Source organism: Equus quagga, chromosome 18 (genome assembly GCF_021613505.1).
Source record: "Equus quagga isolate Etosha38 chromosome 18, UCLA_HA_Equagga_1.0, whole genome shotgun sequence".
Classification (NCBI taxonomy): domain Eukaryota; kingdom Metazoa; phylum Chordata; class Mammalia; order Perissodactyla; family Equidae; genus Equus; species Equus quagga.
In genome coordinates, this window is record NC_060284.1 from 33,415,169 (window position 1) to 33,437,737 (window position 22,569).

The 22,569-nt window shown below is 34.9% G+C and overlaps 1 protein-coding gene across 1 annotated transcript in view; it reads left to right on the forward strand.

Moving 5' to 3' along the window:
* Positions 1-22,569, forward strand: part of AGL (amylo-alpha-1, 6-glucosidase, 4-alpha-glucanotransferase) — a 68,920-nt gene that overhangs the window by 36,528 nt on the left and 9,823 nt on the right. Inside the window, 12 exon segments of the mRNA XM_046645805.1 lie at positions 2,612-2,748; positions 3,003-3,136; positions 4,024-4,199; positions 7,473-7,575; positions 10,975-11,200; positions 12,656-12,767; positions 15,250-15,385; positions 16,613-16,725; positions 17,556-17,767; positions 18,993-19,090; positions 20,868-20,955; positions 21,066-21,199. Of these exon segments, the coding sequence (XP_046501761.1) occupies positions 2,612-2,748; positions 3,003-3,136; positions 4,024-4,199; positions 7,473-7,575; positions 10,975-11,200; positions 12,656-12,767; positions 15,250-15,385; positions 16,613-16,725; positions 17,556-17,767; positions 18,993-19,090; positions 20,868-20,955; positions 21,066-21,199 (1,669 nt within the window).

A 22,569-nucleotide genomic window follows, 5' to 3' on the forward strand; every position in this document is an offset into this window, starting at 1 on the left:
TAAACTCTCCAATGCCCAGTTTCCTCATCTGTAAATGGAGATAGTAATAGTACCTAGCACAAGAACTTACTGTTAGATTTAAATGAGTTAAGACACCTAAAGCATTTACACAACGCTTAATTCGTAGTAATTACTTGGTAACTGTTAGCTTTAAAACTCCGTTAAGTAGATTGTACCTCAAGAAAGAATGTTTGCCCTTTTTGAGGTTCTTATTTCTTAGCTTTTATACCTTCCAAGCACATAAGAAGCTATTAGTAACTTTTTTTGTGACATTTTGTACTAGTGACATTTTATTTTTTTCTAAAACATTCTCCTTTTCAACATAAAGTGTTTTTGCTGTAATAAAGAAATATTTATGCTACTAGTCTTAAGCAGATCTCTACTCCATTTTCACTGTGAGCCATTGAACTTCTGCTTGACTGAGAAGACCACACTTCTGTGAACTTCTTTTCTGGCCTTTGTCTTTCTTAAAATTGAGTCTAATTCTTTACTAATTGTCTTTACTTTCCCATAAAATGATTTTACTCATCCTGTCTAAATATAATTACCCTTCCCTGATTTATTTTTTACTGTATACTAATCTCTTTTCTCTCTAACAGTTTAATATTTCCGGCAGGCTATTGACAGCACCCTAAGATTAAATCGAACTTAACCACTTCATTGGCCTTTCTCTCCCCTAAACAAAATTCCCCTTCCTACTTCCCTGTGTCTTACAATACTACATATTCAGTCATGTTGGAATCCAGGAATCCATTTTTGGATCTGCTCCTTTCATTCTCAATATTCCATCAGAAATTATGATGTAGATTTTTTTGTCTGTACTTTGGCATACCATATCCTTTCTATTTCCACAGTTATCACTCTATTCTAGGACTAAGTCTTGTCTACAAAGCCAACTAACTAGGGGGCCGGCCTCATGGCCAAGTGGTTAAGTTCATGCGCTACACTTCGGCAGCCCAGGGATTCACTGGTTTGGATCCTGGGCATGGACATGGTACCACTCATCAGGCCACGCTGAGGTGGCGTCCCACATGCCACAACTAGAAGGACCCACAACTAAAATATACATCTATGTACTGGGGGGATTTGGAGAGAAAAAGCAGAAAAAAAAAAACAACTAACTAGTTTTCCAACCTCTTGTTACCTCTTCCACAAATCATTCTATCCCACTGAGTCATCATCAGATCTGTTTTCTTAAAACACAGCTCCATCGTGTCATTCCAGTTTTCAACAAGTGGATCTGATTATTTACTTTGCAATATTTACCTTTCCTGAAAGTGCTAGAGCATCTGTAGAACGTTATTTTATGTGGCGTTATACTGTCTTGTTTTCTAATTTTTTTATGTTTTAAGCTTTGTTTCCCAAAGAAGATTTGTAAGCCCCTTGAGGAAGAGAACTATATCTTAAATTTATGTATTTATTTTTTAATTTCTCGACATGCTATATATATAACAAAATTAATTAAATTCTAACTAACTAAATACAGTCATGCGCCACATAATGATGTTTCAGTCAACAATGGACCACATGTATGATAGTGGTCCTATAAGATTAGTACCGTACAGCCTAGATGTGTAGTAGGCTATCATCAGGTTTGTGTAAGTGCACTCGATGTTTGCATATTGATGAAATCGCCTAATGCCACATTTCTCAGAACATATCCCCGTCATTAAGCTAAGTGAAGACAGTGAAGCCAATATAATTTTTTTAAGATGGAAATTATTACTTTATTGAGTAATGAAAGAAGTACTATTGTTCTGTCATTGAAATAACAGAATCTGCTATATATGCATAGGAATCTAATGCTTCTATTTGAGTATTACTTGAGAATATTCCTGCATACCTCACTTTGATACTTTAATTCCAAGTACCTCCTGTTATATTTCAAAGATTCTTTCCAAAGCTGGCTTTATTCTTAACACCATAGATGCTCTTGCTCTCTCTGAAAATGGCTCTATGATTTTCTTAAATCTTGCCTAAACATTAATGAATCTACAACTTTTCAATATGAAAAGACACAAACTTATTGGGGCTGGCCCCGTGGCCGAGTGGTTAAGTTCGCGCGCTCCGCTGCAGGCGGCCCAGTGTTTCGACGGTTCGAATCCTGGGCGCGGACATGGCACTGCTCGTCAAACCACGCTGAGGCGGCGTCCCACATGCCACAACTAGAGGAACCCACAACCAAGAATACACAACTATGTACTGGGGGGCTTTGGGGAGAAAAAGGAAAAAATAAAATCTTTAAAAAAAAAAAAAAAAAAAAAAGACACAAACTTATCAATTTTCTTCCCCCAGATGCCTTAGGCAGGGAAACCATGCAGTTGCCTTTAGATATTATAACATTAAAATCGAAAAGAACAAGACCAGTCTCAGAAGATAGGAACCTTGGAATTAAGCCCCTGTGACAGTAGCCCCCTTCAGTGTGCCTGTGTAGCTTGGTTCAAGCCAGTGTTTCCACTGTTATCTCCAGCCCTGGAAAGTGGACTACGCAGCCCTTGTGTCTACCTCAATATGTGTTCACTCCAAATCATGAGAGACTAGCAGCAGCCCAGGCTATGGGAATGTATTACCTCTGCCAATAATATAGCATGATATTTCTCTGAATTTTCAGGATTAATGTCCATATTGGCAGAAATAAGACCAAGGAATGACTTGGGGCATCCCTTTTGTGACAATTTGAGATCTGGAGATTGGATGATTGACTATGTCAGTAACCGGCTTATTTCACGATCAGGAACTATTGCTGAAGTGAGTAAAGCTATATTCTAGTCCAAAAAAACAAGGGCACAGTAAGAACTATATTACTATGCTATATAAAATATTTATATTGTTTTCTAACCTGAAACATTGTCCTGCATTCTTTATCATCCTTCATTTCTAATAAATGGAAATACAGTTGATAGATTACTAGATAGTAGGGTTGCATGTTTGGATTTACCTCTTAAAATACACCTTGCCTGTAAACAAACCAAATTAACTTTTTAAATTATTTTTTACAACAGGTTGGTAAATGGTTGCAGGCTATGTTCCTCTACCTGAAGCAGATCCCCCGTTATCTTATTCCATGTTACTTTGATGCTATATTAATTGGTGCATACACCACTCTCCTGGATATAGCATGGAAGCAGATGTCAAGGTATGCCCAACAAAGCTTGAGTAAATAGGCATGTCTTTGTAGAAACCATATCAGAGTCAGTTTATGCATACTCTTAAAAGCATTTTATTGAGGAACTGTCAAAGACTCATAGAACTGAAAATTTGTGTAAGTGGATAGTAAATTTATTAGCATCCTTTAATCTGGAGCATACAAAAATAAACTCAGGTATTAAAATCTGTTCTATAAAGCTATAGAAATATGTTTATGGGAAAATGTAGTTGTTTTATGTTGTTTCTATTTGTTCCTTGACTTAAGTAATGGGTACAATTTTTAGAATATACATACACAGTTCTTTTCTAATTGTGCATTAATTAAAAGAAAAAATATTCTGCTATTATTATGAATGAAATTTGCCTTTAATGATGAATTTCCCTGAAATGAAAACACAGATCATGATGTGCTAGTGAAGAGCCACCAAATCGATTTGAGGATAATTTCAGAAAGAACTAAACTTCAGTCCTACCGTTTGTTTCACAACAGGACTTAGACTCAACGCTCGCTAGAATATTGGGTGAAATGAAAGCAGTTCTGAAACCTAACCAAACTGAAAATTTCTTCCACGTGATGTTACCATTGTTACACATTTGTGTAGAAGGATTATTTGAAGGAAAGGAACCAAGTAAAATAATACTGCTAAAAACTTTTGAATCAATGGGTATAAAATTTCAGTTATGCAACATGAATAAGTTTTACATATATGCTGTACAGCATTGTGCCTATAAATAAAATAACAATATTGTATTATACACTTAAAAATCTAAGAGGGTAGATCTCAAGTGTTCTTACCACAATAACATTTTTTAAAAATAAATAAAAATTTTTGCATTTGTACAAATAATATTTTAAGCTCCATCCCTTTGTTCCAGCTTTGTTCAGAATGGTTCTACCTTTGTGAAACACCTTTCTCTGGGTTCAGTCCAAATGTGTGGAGTAGGAAAATTCCCTTCTCTGCCACTTCTTTCACCTTCCCTTACGGATCTACCATATAGAGTAAATGAGATCACAAAAGAAAAGGAGCAGTGTTGTGGGTCTCTAGCTGCAGGTAAGAAATTACATACAAGGTTAAGATGTGTAAATCAATATTATTCCAAGGGGAAAAGTTATGGGGAAACAATTACTTAAAAAAAACTCATGATGTTATTCAAGATTTTATGTTACTGCTTAGTAAAATTTCATAGATATTCACTTGTAAAAAGAGTAACCATGCTTACTATTTAATTATGACTGTGCAACAGGCATTTATGTGCATTTTTTATTGTGGCTGGTTAATTTTTTTCTTCAGCATGTTTTTATTTTTTTCCCGCTATTGACAGTTTGTATTTTCTTACCAGATTTGTTTTACTACCCTTTTTCAATTATGTTATACTTCTTTCCCAATTTTTAAAACTTAACCCAACCTTGTTATTGCCAAGAGATTATGTATATAGGTCCTCTACAAGTTACAAAAAGAAAACAAACGTTAAGTGATTTTTTATTGTGTCTAATTGCAGTCAAATGTTTTCAGCTATATTTGTTGGCATCCTTTCCTGGAAGTAGTAATAAAGCCTGAAACAAGTAACATCTAAGTAAGCAAAATAGGCAAAGGACAGCCTTTTGTTTTCTCTTTAATATATTTCAAGCTATTTCTAGAAAGTACTTAACATTTGAGGCCACTGAAGTACAGAACTTTCCAAACTAAACTGAAAAATACCAGATTGTAAGATGAAAGTAATAGTATTGTAAATATGATTTCCTCTTTTTACCCTTAAATTTGCCTCTGCTTAGATCAAGAAAAATGACTTGGTGAGACCCAACAACTAAAAAAGAAATTAACTTTTTATTTAGAGTGATCATGTGAACCCTCTGAATGTCTTAATTATGTAATTGTGTTTTAGATTTTCACTCAAATTTTTTTATTTGATTTAATTTGATTTGATCTATTTGATTTCCTTCTGGTCCTTATCTTTCCCCTGTGAATTCATGCAGATGCTTATAAAACTGAACTGGGCCATCATGGCAAAAAAAATTTGATATGCAGAATTTGGTTTTAAAGCCTACTGTTTAAAAGCCTTGTACATAAGATAGTGATCTTAACATGTTTGATCATGCACTGCTGTTGTTAAGCACTCCCAAAATAAATATACTGATATCATAAATGATATGCTTATGTAAGTTATGATCCCTGATATATATCAGGTACACGATAAAACAAAAATAGAAACTAAAAAGGTAAGTTGATAAATATAAATAGAAGTTCTGATACTTACATCTAGCATCCCAAGGGATTGTTTTATATACTCCATACTAACAAAATATACTCAGACTTGCAGATATGTTTTTCGGGTTCATTTTAAAATGAATAATACCAAGGCCAAGTATACCTTCCTTTGGTGACAGTAGTGAAAAAGAATTATAATTGTAGACTTTTATAATAATGATAAAGTAGGAATCACTCAGAAGATATGTAATCTATAAGTCATATAGTCTTAGAGGTCAAAAAGTTATACAAACATTTCCACATATGAGTGCTAGAAATTTTATGGTTTTGACCATTTAACAAAGACATACTACCTGTGTTTTAAGACATACCAACTTAAACTCACCTTTGAATCTATCTATACTTATATTTCATACAGGGTGTTAAATGAATTAAAGTACCAGGAAGTCTGTGTGGCACAGAGTGCTATATATATGTTAGCTGTTGTCATCATCATCGTCATCATCAAAATTATCATCATCAACCATATATAAGCCATATATATCAACCATGTATAAATAATACACAAACCATTTATGGAAATTTTGTACCATTATTTTGGAGGCAATATAAAGAGAAATGTCTAATGTTACCTTTAGTTCTGATCTTTCTTAACAGAAGAAAATAATTTCTGATCTCCAGGAAGGTGAAGACCCAGTAAGCAGAAACTTCAATTGTGAAGTACACTTAGAAATTACCAAACTTTTCTTTTATCTTAGTCAAATTCTTTCACCTCTAGATTTACCTTTTATAATTAGTCTCTTATTTTATTCATTCAGTAAATTTTTATAATGTACCAGTTACAATTTTCAATGATAGATATACTTTGGTAAACAAGGAAGATGAGGTTTCTGTTATCGTGGATCTGATTTTCTACTGGAAAGGACAATCATTCATTCAACAAACCAGGAAACAAACAAACAAGATAATGTCAGATAGTGTTAAGTGCTTGGAAGTTAGTTATGAATGAATGCTGTGTACATTTTATTTGTGTCCTCAAGTTTCCCTTCCTGAAATATTTGTTATATTTATGCTTTAGCATAGTTCTTTTTTTGAGTGAAATGCCATTTGCCTTTGTTTTACTTTCCTACTACTTTTTTGTTTTTATTACAAATACAGATAACAATTGTATTTCTTTACACATTTGACAAGAAACCAAACTCAATCTAAAAGTAAAATTTTAGATTTTATCCATCAGCCGTCCTATTTTATCTCATGCATAAAGGCTACAAGTACCTAGAATGTTCAAGTTATTTGGCAGCTGAAATCCTTGTTTTCATCTGTAAAAACTGTTTCTGGATAACAAAGTGTAACACTTTTAAGTTGTTTTGAATTAATGGGAAATTTAGTAATAAAGTTTAACTCGAGTAATAGATTAATATTTAATTGCATATTAAGGTAATAATTTCATTTAGATTAATTTGTTGCCTATAAATTGCAGGTAGGATCTTTTCAAATATATCATTAACATTATATTAAGTGTTTATGTGTTAACTATTTGATCTCTGATTTTAATCTTTAGTTTTATTGTCTGTGTTAAAAGACTCACACATTCGAGTCGATTCAGATAGGCACCCCTCTCCAGCCCTGGTTCTTTTTTTTTTTTTTTTAAGATTTTATTCTTTCCTTTTTCTCCCCAAGTCCCCCGGTACATAGTTGTATATATTCCTCATTGTGGGTCCTTCTAGTTGTGGCATGTGGGACACTGCCTCAGCGTGGTTTGATGAGCAGTGCCATGTCCGCGCCCAGGATTCGAACCAACGAAACACTGGGCCGCCTGCAGCGGAGCGCGTGAACTTAACCACTCGGCCACGGGGCCAGCCCCTCCAGCCCTGGTTCTTAATCTCTCTTGAGTCACAGATTCGTGGAAGGATCTGATAAGAATCTGGAATTTCATTGTACAAAAGTAGTCATGAGTATAGACGAGCATTTTGCCGATAATTTTAGAGGATTTGCAGACTCCCTCTAGCTCAGGCCTGTGGTCCCCCAGGTTTAGACCAACTGCTCCATAGTAATAGTGTCCAAAGGCTGGCATATGTTATTAAGATTAACACATTACTTTGTTGTGCTTCCTGTTAGGCTTACCTCATTTTTCTGCTGGCATTTTCCGCTGCTGGGGAAGGGATACCTTCATTGCGCTCAGAGGTCTGCTGCTGGTTACGGGCCGCTATTTGGAGGCCAGGTAGGAGATCTCTAAAACATTGCAGTGCAAGTTTATGCCTGCGTGTTCTTCACGTGCTCTTCAAAGTTTCCTTCAAATCCATCTATTCTCAACATTTGGGAGGCATGTTTTCCTTAAGTGTTTTTTTATTTTATTTTTTGCATGTTCATTTAATAGGATCATAGAATTTCAAAGGAGTGAAAATCTTTGCAGTTACTAAATTCTAGTCTCTCATGTTACAGGTCAGGATATCTTCAGCATTTGCTCATTTATGTCAGTAAAAGTAAAAACTGTGTAACTGTGTTACTAACATCACTCACTAAAGAGTAAAATTTCTATGCCTGAATTAAGTAACATATGAGAACTCAGATAAACTTTTAGGTAAAATTTGAAAGTCTATCATTTTTGTCCGTTTATAATGAAAACATTGCTGGCTCTCTGACTGAGTACTGTAGGAAGAATTATAATAACAGGTTTTCCTCTATTTGTTGTCAGGCCATGTAACCTCCAGTTTTATGTTTTCTAGACTTAAAATGGTGTTTTCTTTTTTTTTTTTTGAAAGATTGGCACCTGAGCTAACATATGTTGCCAATCTTCTTCTTTTTTTCTTTTTCTTCTTCTCCCCAAAATCCCTCAGTACATGGTTGTATATTCTAGTTGTGAGTGCCTCTGATTGTACTATGTGGGACCCCACCTCAGCATGGCCTGATGAGCAGTGTCATGTCTGCTTCCCGGATCCGAACCAGCGAAACCCTGAGCCACCGAAGCGGAGTGTGCGAACTTAAACACTCGGCCACAGAGCTGGCCCCCTAAATGGTGTTTTCTTATGTCACAATAATACGAATGAATTTATCAGAGGTAGAACAGAAAAGCTCCACAGCAGTGCCACTCAAAGTGTGTTCCACAAATCAGCAGTGTCACCATCATCTGAGAGCTTGTTAGAAATGTGAATTCTTGGTCCCTAGGCCGGACCTCCTGAATCCAAAGCTGGGGGTGGAGAGGGCAGAGTTGGCAGGTGGAAATCTGTGTTTTCGCAGGGGCTCCAGGAGATTTTCAGCAGCCTAAGGCTAAAGTTTGACAGCACTGCTCTACGAGGTTTTTTTAGCAAAAACAGCATGTATATGATACCTCGTTTTGATGTCATCAGAAAAATAACTGAAGTTGGCCTTTTCAAATGACAAAAGTTTTATTTTTGGTCCTTTTAAAATTGAAAATTTTTAAGTGGGCATCTGAAATGCATTATATTTTTCCTTGCTAACCTCATAAGACCTTTTCTTATTGACTTAAGATACCATTTTGGGGCTGTAGAAATTTGGGAGGCTGTTTGCTTCTTCCCCAAATGCCCCAGAATGACTGTGACTAAGAAGCAGGAAATGGAACATCAGCATTCAGCGTAGTGTAGTGGTTAAGAACGTGGGTTTGAGCCAGACTGCCAGGTTCTAATCCTGGTTCCAAACTACCCACTGACAAGTTATCTATCCTCTTTGCACTTTCTGTAAAATGCTTATAGTACTTATCTGACAGGGTTTTCGTGAAGATTAAATGAGCTAATGTAGTTCAATTGTCCAGAACAGTGTCTGCTACATGCTAAGCATTACATAAATATTAGTTTTTTAATCATTATTATTATTTTCATTGTTATCTGGGCTCCCACTTATCACTTCTATGTAGTGCCAAAAATTTCTGCTTCTTAATTTTACATGACTGTCTAGTTCAAGGGTCAGCAAACTATGGCCTGTCACCTGTTTTTTATGACCTGTGAGCAAAGAATGGTTTCTAACTTTTTAAACAGTCGTTAAAACAGAAGAAGGGGGCCGGCCCAGTGGCATAGTGGTTAAGTTCGCATACTCCACTTTGGCGGCCTGGGTTTTGCAGGTTTGGATCCCAAGCATGGAACTAAACACTGCTTGTCAAGCCATGCTGTGGCAGCATCCCACATACGAAATAGAGGATGGTTGGCACAGATGTTAGCTCAGGGACAATCTTCCTCAAGCAAAAAGAGGAAGATTGACAATGAATGTTAGCTCAAGGGCCAATCTTCCTTACAAAAAAAAAAAAAAAAACAGACGAAGAAGAACACATGACTGAGACCATATATATGGCCAACAAAGCCTAAAATATTTACTGTCTGACCCTTTACAGAAAAGTTTGCCACTCCTGATCTAGATTATTCTCAGAAGATAATGTATCTGTTAGGGCTGTGCGAGCTGCTGTAAATTATAAACTCTTAAATTTCAATCACTTTTCACAAATGAAATTTATTTCTTGCTTCTAATCTAATATAGGTGTTCAGGAGGCAGCTTTCCACGTAGTAATTCAGGGATACAGGCTCCTTCAATCTTGAGAATTTACCATCTTCCAGGGCCTCCGAGTCCTCTCCTGTCAGCTGGCAGAGAGGGAAAGAGTCTGGGGAAAATACACCTGTTCCGTGCAGTTAACCTACGTCAGTTCCATCACGTTCTTTTGCCTTAGAATGCAGTCATCTGGCCCTGACCGCTGTACGGAGGTTGGGACATGTAGGAAAGCCCTCTTGGTGGACACATTGCTCTCTCTACCACAGACACTTCTATTTCCTCCCTCTGTAGAGGCGTTCGTGCACAGAGGTCTTCTTATTCAACTTCCAAGTATATGACATTCTTCTGGATGGTTATGATTGGAAGTGCCACTGTCCACTTAACACTTTTGTACTGCAGAAGATAGAAAGTTTCCTATTGCACGATTATTTAAGAGATGGGCATTACACTGAGATACAGAATCAATCAAATTTCTAAGTGGTTTAGCCAAAAAGCACTGAGGCCTAGACATTTTAAATGACTTTTCCAACGTCATATAGATGGCAACACTAGGATTTAAACCTCAGTCTTATTTCTTAGTTTCACGCTCTCTAGAATGCCGTGCCATCTTAAAAAGTTGTCATTTGGTATATGAAAGTAGAATAACAATTTAAAAGATAAAGTATCCTCTACCACTTTTTGATGAATCATGTTTTTCAAGGTAAGCTTTTACTCGTTTATTTTTTTCTATATTTGCTTTGCTCTTGGTATCTACTATTTAAAATAATGAAGTTCACATTCTTACTTATTTAGATTTTGAAATAGCAAGGATTTCAGAAGTAGAATCTAAAACTGTGAGGGACCTTAAAAATTAGCCAGTCCAATCCCTAACTCCACAGATGAAAAAACTATCCCAAAGAGGGTAAGTTATACAGATTGTTAGAGAAAAAGCCGGGGCTGGGATCAGGGTTTCTGACTTTTAATTCAGTGTTTGTTCTATCATATTATGACTACTTTGTACATGAAAATACAAAGAAATAAGGGCAGGAGTGAAAATGCATCCAAAGTAATAGTCATAAAAAGTGACTTCAGTTGGTTTGAGTGATTGTTTTCATGTCAAATGATCCACCTAATTCTGTTGTTTTAGGAATATTATTTTAGCATTTGCTGGCACCCTGAGACACGGTCTCATTCCTAATCTCCTGGGTGAAGGAACTCACGCCAGATACAATTGCCGAGATGCTGTGTGGTGGTGGCTACAGTGTATTCAGGATTACTGTAAAATTGTTCCAAATGGCCTGGACATCCTCAGGTGCCCGGTTTCCAGAATGTATCCTACAGATGATTCTGTTCCTTTGTCTGCTGGCACAGTGGTAAAAATCATTTTTTAAAATAATTTTTTTTCCTGACAAATGACTTAGCTTCTAATATGAAACTACGTGTAATGTAGAATCCGAATCTTAAGAATTCTTCAAATATTGGTACATACTTAGCCCTTGCCATACCATGAGAGACTGCAGACATAAGCCTTGCTCCTTGCTTAAAGAGCTTGCAACACGGTGAAGAGATGATGTGTATATAACATGGTCACTGCAGAAAGAGGTGTGGGAAGTGCTATGTAGTCTCATAAAAGGGACAGAGATGATCTAGTAGATGGGTCTCAGGGAAGACTTCAGAAAGCAGCTAATTTCACCTACACTGAACCTTAAAAAGTGAGTAGAATTTCAGCAGAGATGAGAAAAGTTGTGGGAAGACATCAAAGATGAAAGAAATAATAAAACGCAGGGTGAGTGGAAGCATAGTTAGGACATGCTGCTCGGTCTAGTTGGGCTTCTCGTGTAGGGCACGTGCAGGGTAGTAAGAGATTGTGGGAGAGGGAACTGCGTTGTGGAGAGCCTTGACTACCAATCCGGGGAGTTCAGAGTTTATCTTATGACCAGTGCAGAATAAATAACTTTTTTGAGTGGTTTCTTCCCAGTCAATAATATATAGTAATACTGTGCTTTTGCCACTTCTGATCTGCCTTTATGTTATCGTTTGTTTGGTGTATTTCTGTGGGACACTTCTAAACTACCTCAGGGCAAGCATAGATTTGTGTCCCCATGATGTTTATATCATGAATTATTCAAAGAACATTTGTCAAAAAAAGTTTTTACCTAAAGTACCACTTTAGTGTAGAATTTATCCCCATTACTATGTATGTGGATGAATAGGAACAGTAATGCCAAATTAAAATTCAGATTTCTGCATAATAAGCTAGATTCATTTATTAACTGAACAGTTCACTCTATTAGAAACTATTTTAGTTAGCTCACAAGATTTGTTTTCATGTGTCAGCAAAATTACAAATTATTTCATGTCACAAACATGAATAGTCAAAACTACAATATATTAAATATTCGTATACCAAAGATCAGCTGCATTATTTGGTGTATAGGAACTGCTTCTTTCCCCGGTCCCACTCCTGATCCCCATTTCTCCCTCCAAAGGAAAATATATGTTTTTACAAAACATAAGTTTTGGGGGGCTGGCCCCGTGGCCGAGTGGTTAAGTTCACGCGCTCCGCTGCAGGCGGCCCAGTGTTTCGTTGGTTCAAATCCTGGGCGCGGACATGGCACTGCTCATCGAACCACGCTGAGGCAGCGTCCCACATGCCACAACTAGAAGAACCCACAACGAAGAATATACAACTATGTACCAGAGGGTTTTGGGGAGAAAAAGGGAAAAAATAAAATCTTAAAAAAAAAAAAACATAAGTTTTGGGATTTGGGGGAAGATAAGAAAAATATAATTTCTAACAAAGGTAGCATTCATTATGTCTCAAACAGGATCAACCATTGTTTGAAGTAATACAGGAAGCTATGCAAAGACATGTGCAGGGCATACAGTTCCGAGAAAGGAATGCTGGTCCACAGATAGATCGAAACATGAAGGATGAAGGTACATAGCTTCACGTAGTAAAGATTTACTGATGAGGTGAAATTAAACCTTGTAATTGTTGATTTATTTGACAAATATTTTATTTACGTGTAGAACTTCAGAATATAACCATGAAAAAGATTAACACAGTTTCTGATCTTACCGATTTGGTATTAATTTGTAGAAGAGAGATAAAATTTATATCTTTGTCAGCAATTTGAAAGGTAATTTGGTGGTTGCATTTATAATATAACAATAATTTCTGGTAATTGAGTGCTTACTATGTGCTAGCCACTGTGCTAACTGCTTTATCTGTGTTATTCCCACTTAACGCTCCCGGGTCCATTGGGCATCAATGAGTTATATTGCTCCCATTTTTATTGATAAGATGACTGAAGCAGAGTAGCTTGCCCAGAGTCACACAGCTACCAAGTGACAGAGCTAGGATTTCATCCATGGTCTGTCTCTCTGTCTCTATAACCTAGGCTTTTAGAAAATACTTTTTGTAAAACGGTTGATTTGTGTACAGAGTTAAAATAGATATACTTCACATCGTCTTCCCCTGCAATGTCTGTGTCCAAATTTCCTCTTCCTATAAGGACACCAGTCGGGTTGGATTCGGGCCTACTTTCTAATGACCTTATTTTAACATGATTAACTTTGTAAATTCCTATCTCCAAATAAGGTCACATTCAGAGATATTAGGGGTTAGGACTTCAATACTATGAAGTTGAGGGTTTACACAATTCAACCCATAACAAATGGTAACAAGGATAACAGTTGTCAGTTTTGAGAGGGATTCATATACTACTGATGGCATTGTAAATTGACTCATTCTTTTTGGAAATCAATTTGGATATATATATCCAAATATATTTTATGAGACATAAAATATTCATATTTTTTTTCATGAACATATTTCACTTCTTGGAATCCAACCCATGAAATAATCTAAAATACACAAAAAAATAGTATTACATAATGATATTGATCTTAACATTGCTTATAATTACCTAAAAGAATGAAACAACCATTATGTCTAACAGGAAATGTTTATATTGACTTGAATGAAAAATTTTGTAATTTCTACAAATTATAACTATTAAGGACCATAAAATCTATGGGTGTCTAATCTGATACATAAAAAATAGTTGGATGTGATATTTTTATGAAAATATTACTATTACGTAAAAAGACCAGAAAGGAATATATAAATGTAATAATTTTGTTAGGGTAATAGGATTATGGATTTTTTCCCCTGGTCTTGTTTTTAAATACTATTGTTTTTAACATAAAAAAATAAGCTTTTTAAGTGATCTATCCCAGATATTTCCAGTAACTGACTGACTCAGTGGCAAATTTTGATGTAGACTCAGGAATCTAAATTCCTTCTACATTCCTATTATGTTATATACTATATTATAATATTCTAAATTATATTTTAAATAATAATTAAACCTCTTTTAGTTAATTTATTGTTTGTAGTGATAACAATTTTATACCTAATTGAGCTGGTAAGAATCACTGGTACTTTTTTTATCCTTCACAAGGTAACTAAATAGAAATAGATTTTGTATTTAAAGAACATTTTTGTGACATCTCTGAACTATTTTAGTTTTTAATTTTAATTATGAAACATTGCAATATATAGAAAATAATATAAATTATACCTTTGAACCTAGAACTAAAACTAGATACTAACATTTGGCCACATTTTCTTCAGATCTTTCTCTTTTGTTCTGGAAAGAAAGAAACCATTACAGACTTATCTAAAGCTTCATTTCTGTCTCTTTGCTCCCTCTTTAGAATTAATGACTGTCCTATAATCAGGGTTTACAGTTTCCATGTATGTTTTTGTACTTTATGTGTTTATGTGTGTTCGAGTATATATAAATATGATATAGGCTATGTAGTATATATTCAGGATATTATATAGTATACATTCAGTATATTATGTTGTATACTATTGTATAATGTGTATATATACACTATATATAACTACTTTATATGCTTTTAAGTTTTAAACAAATATTATGACATTAGACATAGCCATATAGACATACATGGTTGACAATATTAGTATTGTCTATATTTTAAACTTTTACAGAAAAAGTATCTTATCATGCATATCCTTTTGCAACTTATTTACTCAATCATTTTGTTTTTGGAATTTATCCATTTTCATTGGTGTAAATCCAGTTCATTAATTCTAAATGGTATAGAGTTTTCCATTGTATGAATAAACCACAGTGTTTATCCATTCTCTACTCAGCAGTTATTTATTTCCTTGATAATACAAGCACCGTTGAAATGAATATCTTCATATGTGTCTCCATGTGCACATAGGTAAGGGTTTCTCTAGAGTATCTATTTAGAAATGAAATTACTATGAGGTAGTATATGCACATCTTCAGCCTTTAAGGTATTACCAAATTGCTCTCCAGAGTAGTTGTCCTATTTATATTCCTTTTAAATTTATAAATGTTTTATTTTGCTTTTATAGGTTTTAATATAACTGCAGGAGTTGATGAAGAAACGGGATTTGTTTATGGAGGCAATCGCTTCAATTGCGGCACATGGATGGATAAAATGGGAGAAAGTGACAGAGCTAGAAACAGAGGAATCCCGGCCACTCCAAGGTCATGTTTATTTTATGGTGCTTATATAATTGGACCTTTTTTTTTTTGAGGAAGATTAGCTCTGAGTTAACATCTATGCCAGTCTTCCTCCACTTTATATGTGGGTCACCACCACAACATGGCTGACTAATGGTGTAGGTCGATGCTGGGATCTGAACCTGCAAACCCAGGCCACCAAAGCAGAGCGTGCCAAACTTAACCACTACACCACAGGGCCGGCCCCTGTTTATACCCTTTTTTAAACCACATACTTGTGGAACCTTTTATTATTAACAATAAAGTCTTCATATTAAATCAGTCAAAATCTCCCTTCCTCCTTCCCACTTCCTCTTCCATTTCCCCCGCGCTCTCCCCTAATATACACATACACAATCCTCTTGGTGTAATCATCAAGTAGAGCTCTCTTTTCTCTTCTGTAAGTTCTCCTGGGGTGATTCTCTACAAGCACCTCAATGGAAAGTTTTATGACTCATTATCCCTGTGGTTAAGATATGTTCTTAACCTAAAGTGCTTTCATTGAAAACATTTCATTATGCCCATCTTTTGTAAACATAGAAAACAGTCAGTTATCCTGTCCTTTATGAAATCCTTTCACTTTCTGAAACTTTTCCCCCCAAATTTTTTAATCTTTTATCCCATCACTTTTTATAATTTCAAATGCTTAATATGGTGTCAAGTCTGAGAAACTATTTTCTTATTCTAAATTTTATCTTCAGTCAGAATTGTCAAAAAAAATTATTTAGTATTAGCTGTTGTTACATCCTTTGCAAATTCTTTTTGAAATCTATTTATTTGGGTACATTATTGGATATTGTACTTCCCTTTCATTTTCCTTAAAAATTAGCTTTTAATTAAATTTTTGTGTCCACCTTCCCTGGCTTTCTCCATTCCTATATCTCATGTTTGCTGTCTTTTCTTTGGTATTCTATTTCAATATTCTCTGATTCCTTATTCCTACCTTTTTCCAGTTGCCATCTCCTTTTACTCCATAATCCCCATTCTACTTTATAGAATTTTTAAAAAATATATTAGGAATGTAAGCAATGGCAAAATGGTAAAAGGAGAGATTTCTTTTATGTGCAATACACATTCCTGTAAAGCGAGGGCTTTTTTTTAGATAATTGTTTTTGTAATACATTAGTTATATAATTCACCAAAATTGTTTATTGAATACCCTTTAAATAGTGCTTAAATGACTCCAACTCACAGAATAAAATTTAATTTTAGAGATGGGTCTGCTGTGGAAATTGTGGGCCTGAGTAAATCTGCCGTTCGTTGGTTGCTGGAATTATCCCGAAAAAATATTTTCCCTTATCATGAAGTCAGAGTAAAAAGACATGGTAAGCTGTTCATTTTATTTACAAAGAAACTTAGAATGTTCTTTCTTTATTCTTAACCTACGTTATCATCATTTGACTCAATGATCTAAGATTAGAAAACCCTTAAGTTTAAGAAGAAAGAAAAACCATTAATTTACTAGTATGAAAAGTATAACAAACCTGGTTACTAACCATATTTTTATAGCAACTTTGAACTGAGATATGAAAAGCATCGTAGTTATTGTCTTTTTGTGCTTTTCTTTTACCTCAGCATGACTGTGAGTAAGCTGTGTTTTTGTGAACAATTATGAAAGTTTTACATCTCTTTTTTGAGAACTGTGCTGTCCAATAGAAATATAACTTAAGCCATATACATAATTTTAAATTTTCTAGTACCCACATTTTTAAAAAGTAAGAAACAGGTAAAATTAATTATAAGAATATATTTTATTGACTCAATATATGCTAAATATTATTTCAACATGTAATCAATATGAAGTTTTTCATGAACTGTTTTACATTCTTCTTGGGGAGTACTAAGTCTTAGAAATCTTTCATACTTCTGGCACATCTCAATTCAGACTAGCCTCATTTCAAGTGCTCAATAAAGGTAACTTTATCAAACATATACGAGTGATACAAAGACAAATTAGGGCTCATTTGCTGGAGTCTAACCCTTTTTTGGTAATATAGTGAAAGATAATTTTAAATTTCAAGCTAGTGCCCTTCAAAAGACCCTGACACTTTCAAAATTTGGATAATTTATTGCCTAAATATTATTCTTTGGCTATAACTAAATGTATGGATTTCTTCAAATGCTTAAAGCTGACGAGTCTTTTGTCATGTTTCAGGAAAGTTTGTGACAGTCTCATATGATGAGTGGAACAGAAAAATACAAGACAACTTTGAAAAGCTATTTCATGTGTCAGAAGACCCTTCAGATTTTAACGAAAAGCATCCTGAGCTGGTTCACAAACGTGGCATATACAAAGATAGTTATGGAGCATCAAGCCCTTGGTGTGACTACCAGCTCAGGCCTAATTTTACCATAGCAATGGTCGTAGTAAGTGTTTTGTTTGTTATTTTCAAATTTCAAAAATGTTGTGATAAGATTTATTTAGTTCTTCATTCCCCTTTGTTTTTAAATTCATTTAATTGCTAAAAAGTATATGGTTTACTATCTAGTTTTATAGTCTTTTCTGATCAATAAAGCATTATGCATATCTCCCTTAACCTATAACATTTGGTATCAGAAAATAGAAAATAAGGGATGTGACTAATGAAATGCTTCCCAAGGTCTTTGACATCATAGCACACATAGAAAATGATGATCTTTGTACAGCACACTGGGCTGAACGGATTAGGTTGCTTGTGCCGGATCCAGCTGCTTCAGTCAGCCCCAGGCCCCACCCAACTGCCTTGCCAGCTGAGAGCATCTGTATTTCAGCACACCTCTGCCATGACCAGTGTCTCAGCACACTAGTTGGAAAGATCCAGACAGTGAACTAATGTGGGTAGCTTCAACTCACCTTCTGTGCTCTTTGTTGTATTGCTGTAATTAGTTCCATCTAGCCAAAAAGTCTAGACTCTCGTTATTTTATCTCTACTTGGTGGAAAAATAAACTGCAATAGTAAATAAAATAGTGGTAGACTAGAGGAGATATATCTCCCTCCATGCCTGCCTAGCTGTCTCCACTTTGTCAAAAAGAGTACTAAACATAGTACTGTTAATTATAGTAGAATGGTACGTAAAGGTAGCTTCGGTTCAGTGTGCATTTGGTTTCATTTAACCATTAAAATTAATGCAGATCCTTAGTCACCAATGCTTTCTCTCCTTCTCCATATCACAAGTAAATTTACTCACGCTGTTGAAGTGCAAGTCCTTCTGTATTTTATTATGACCTCAGAAGCAAAAAATGGTTACCGGATATACTTAAACGAAGCTATTGTAAATCTTCTGAAGAATGAATTAGATGGGTTAAGTGTGTTCTGCCTTCATTTAGCTTGGCAGCTTCCTTTTGGAGCTGGTACACTGTCTCGAAATAACATGAGGAAATAATCACCTCTAACAACCTCCCTGACTTCTAAGGCCAGGAACAGTGCTTGCAAGTCAGCCTCATGGGATTAGATCTGGTTAGGCATCTGCACTTGAATTCTGACCCATATTGTATTTTTAAATAGTTTTCATTCTTTTCCACGTTTATGAGTAGTTTATGTTCCACTTTGGTTGGAAACTAATTATTCTATGATCTTAAAAAGTTTGTGTGTTTCTTTTTGACATTCATTAGGCCCCTGAGCTGTTTACCCCAGAAAAAGCATGGAAAGCTTTGGAGATTGCAGAAAAAAAATTGCTTGGTCCCCTTGGCATGAAAACTTTGGATCCAGAGTAAGTTAGAATATAAATATTAAGAATGTTGTTCATATCATACTTAATATATAATTATACTTAATCTTGGCATTAAAACTTGGAGTCCAGAGTAAGTTGGAGTATAAGTACCAAGAATGTTGATATTATGTTGCATCAATCATAATGTTTTTGCTTGTCAATAAAATCGCTAAAATTGCATTTGAACTGAGTTTTTAAAAATACCTTCTGTGTCTTCATTAAACATCTGTGTTCAGGGGCTGGCCCCGTGGCCGAGTGGTTAGGTTCGCGCGCTCCGCTGTAGGCGGCCCAGTGTTTCATTGGTTCGAATCCTGGGCGCGGACATGACACTGCTCATCAGACCACGCTGAGGCAGCGTCCCACATGCCACAACTAGAAGGACCCACAACAAAGAATACACAACTATGTACCGGGGGGCTTTGGGGAGAAAAAGGAAAAAATAAAATCTTTAAAAAAAAAAAAAATCTGTGTTCAAAATGCCATTGGCTGTCCTGTATTCAATAACCAATAAAGAGAGTTTTAAGTTTATAAAACTAATACATTATCAAAATTTTCTAAGGCATATTTTTTTCTGATTGTAAAAGTAATAATTATTATGGACATTGGCAGTATGGACATATTGTCTCCTCAGAGACAATCTTTATTTTCTAAGTTGTTACTCCTAGTAGTTCCTTCCATATTTCTCAATAAGATGTGTATGTGGCTGTTTCTTGATTTTTTTAAGTATTAGACATTATTTGTTTACTTCTTGTGATGTGAGATGAAGATTAACTCTATCCCCACCTCTCCACCAACCCTTTCCATCCTTCCCATGTAATTATACCACTGTGTTTATTTAAACCAATATATGTTTTTATTTTATGATTATTTGTTTATGCCAATTTATATTTCCTTTCTTTTACTACTTTTGGTTTTTGCTGAGTTTTTAATGACTATTCTGTTTTACTGTTTTCCTATAAACCTTGATATCTGTCATCAATTTGCTTTCTATATCAGCATATGAGAGAGCCCCATTTCTATAGTACCCTTACTTTTGTAGATTTTTCCTAATTTACTGTGTACTCATTTCAGTCTTGAGATGCAAATTTTATGTGTGTGCTTACCTGCATTCTGAGCTGTTCTCCATATTTTCAGAGGCGTTGAGAACTGCTGGTCAAAACTAAAAGCCACAGTTAAAGCTTACTTATGTGGCTAGTTCTGTCTCTCACTAAAAGAAAAAGATGAAAAGTAATAATGAATTAAACTCAGTATAGACTGTCTTACATTATCTGTTTCAATAAGTTTATAATACTTTGGTTTATAAGTGTGTATAAATTATGTGTGTTCAGTTGCAATCTGTAATCTGATAATACACCAATTTTAAAATAACTTTATGGAAAAGTTTCCAATATATAATAATTAGTAAAACTTTATTTTTAATGCTTACTAATTTAAATTATTCTGTGTATATTTTAATTGTTATAAATATAGTAAAGGCCTAGTGAAATAATTGACTTTAATATTTAGTGTCAAGCTAACTCCTTGAAGGCTAGATACCTGACTATCTTAGATTTTTTTGTATTATCCAGTAATTATTTGTCAATCATTCCCTAACACATGATTAAAGGCCTCTGAACTCAGTGCGTCCTCCTTTAAGGTTAAATGGATAGTTTAGTCTATAGATTCGAAGACAAAATAAATTTGCTTATTTCTCTTACGTTTGCTATTGAAAAATTTTTCTAATGCTTTCTGTATAATGTCTGATCTTTTTTTAACCTAAATTTCAATGATTTTCCAGTGATATGGTTTACTGTGGAATTTATGACAATGCCTTAGACAATGACAACTACAATCTTGCTAAAGGTTTCAATTATCACCAAGGACCTGTAAGAATTTCATTTCTCTTTTCTGAGTTTTCATTTAAAGTTATTTTTAAAATAACTTTAGATATTCATAGCTCTTTTTTTTTTTTTTACTTTTAAATTGTCATTTTTAGGAGTGGCTGTGGCCCACTGGATATTTTCTTCGTGCAAAATTGTATTTTTCCAAATTAATGGGTCCAGAGACTAATGCAAAGACTATGTTTTTGGTTAAAAACGTCCTTTCCAGACATTATGTTCATCTTGAGAGGTAAGCTGTTAGGGGCATGTAATTTCCATAACTAGTGTTTAGTCAGTTTATTATATATTAGGTAAATGACACTTCCTTAGAAGTCATATCTGAATACCCTAGGTACCCCAATGAAATTTGAAAGCTTTACTCTCTAACACAAGTTCTATGATGTAATTTTCCCTTTCCTTTAATTATTTTAGGTTATTTATTTTCATTTGAAGACTTGATATTGTGTGATTTATGCTTGTGGAATAGTCTTTGATCTTTAAAATTTCACTGATTTTTGGATATGGTTAGCACACAATAAATACAAAAACTAAAAGTACTCAGGCTGGGCCTCTTGTGTTAACTGATTTAAAGATATATCAATAAATAATTTTCAGAAATGCTTTCATTATCATTGAAATATCAGAGTTGGTCTTTTGACTTTTATTTCAAACCCATTTGTTGCCTCCTTTGTCCTAATTATTAGCAGATAAATAGTGTCATAGTTATGTGATGATAAAAATTAAGTCAAAAGCTATCTTTATTTCCCAAATTCTAGATTAAACCTACATATATGTCACCTTATTGCTCAGAATAATTATGCGTAAATAGCATAAATTTTATCTCCTTTATTACAAGAACATGAGAGGCTTCCATCTGTCACCTTGAATGTTGTGTCAGAGTCTGTTTTCATTAGCTTAACTGTAGTCACAGAAAACCCCAACCCTGCTGTGCTTCTTCTGCCTCATCTAGAGATTGAGTCTGAGTCTGTGTGGTATGAACATTCGTATGTTCCATCCTTTATTGCCCCACAGTATTTCTCATTATTTGCATTTGTTTTCTCTTTCTTCCCTTCTGTTCATGAGAAGGAAGAATGTCTTACGTTGCAGGGATCATACTACCATGATCTCATCCCTCCCACCTCTTCCATGACCTTATCCTCTCTTGGTGTTCCACTTGATCCTTCCCCCTTAAGCTGCAAAGATATTTGTCAGCCCATCCTAAAATAAAGGCGCTTCATCCTGTTCTTACCTCAAGCCTTGTCCTATCATTCTGTTTTCTTTTCAGCACACTTCCTACAGGAGTGACCTCCTGGTTCCTTTTGCTTTCTGACCACCCACCTAGTCAATACCACCTGCAATCTGGCTTTTGTTTTGCCGTCACCACTCTGGTGAAGCCACTCAACGAGATCCTTTCTGGTTCCCAGATCCCATGACCTCCTTTCAGTTCTCTTTGACTTGTTTACAGGATTTGACATTGGTGCCTCCTTTTTTCGTGAAAAACCTTTTGCCATCCATAGCCTTAGGTTTCCCTGGTTGACCTCATAATAGTAACAACTATAATAATAATAGCAAGTATTACTGAGTACTTAACTATGTTCCAGGCATTGCTCTAAATGCATT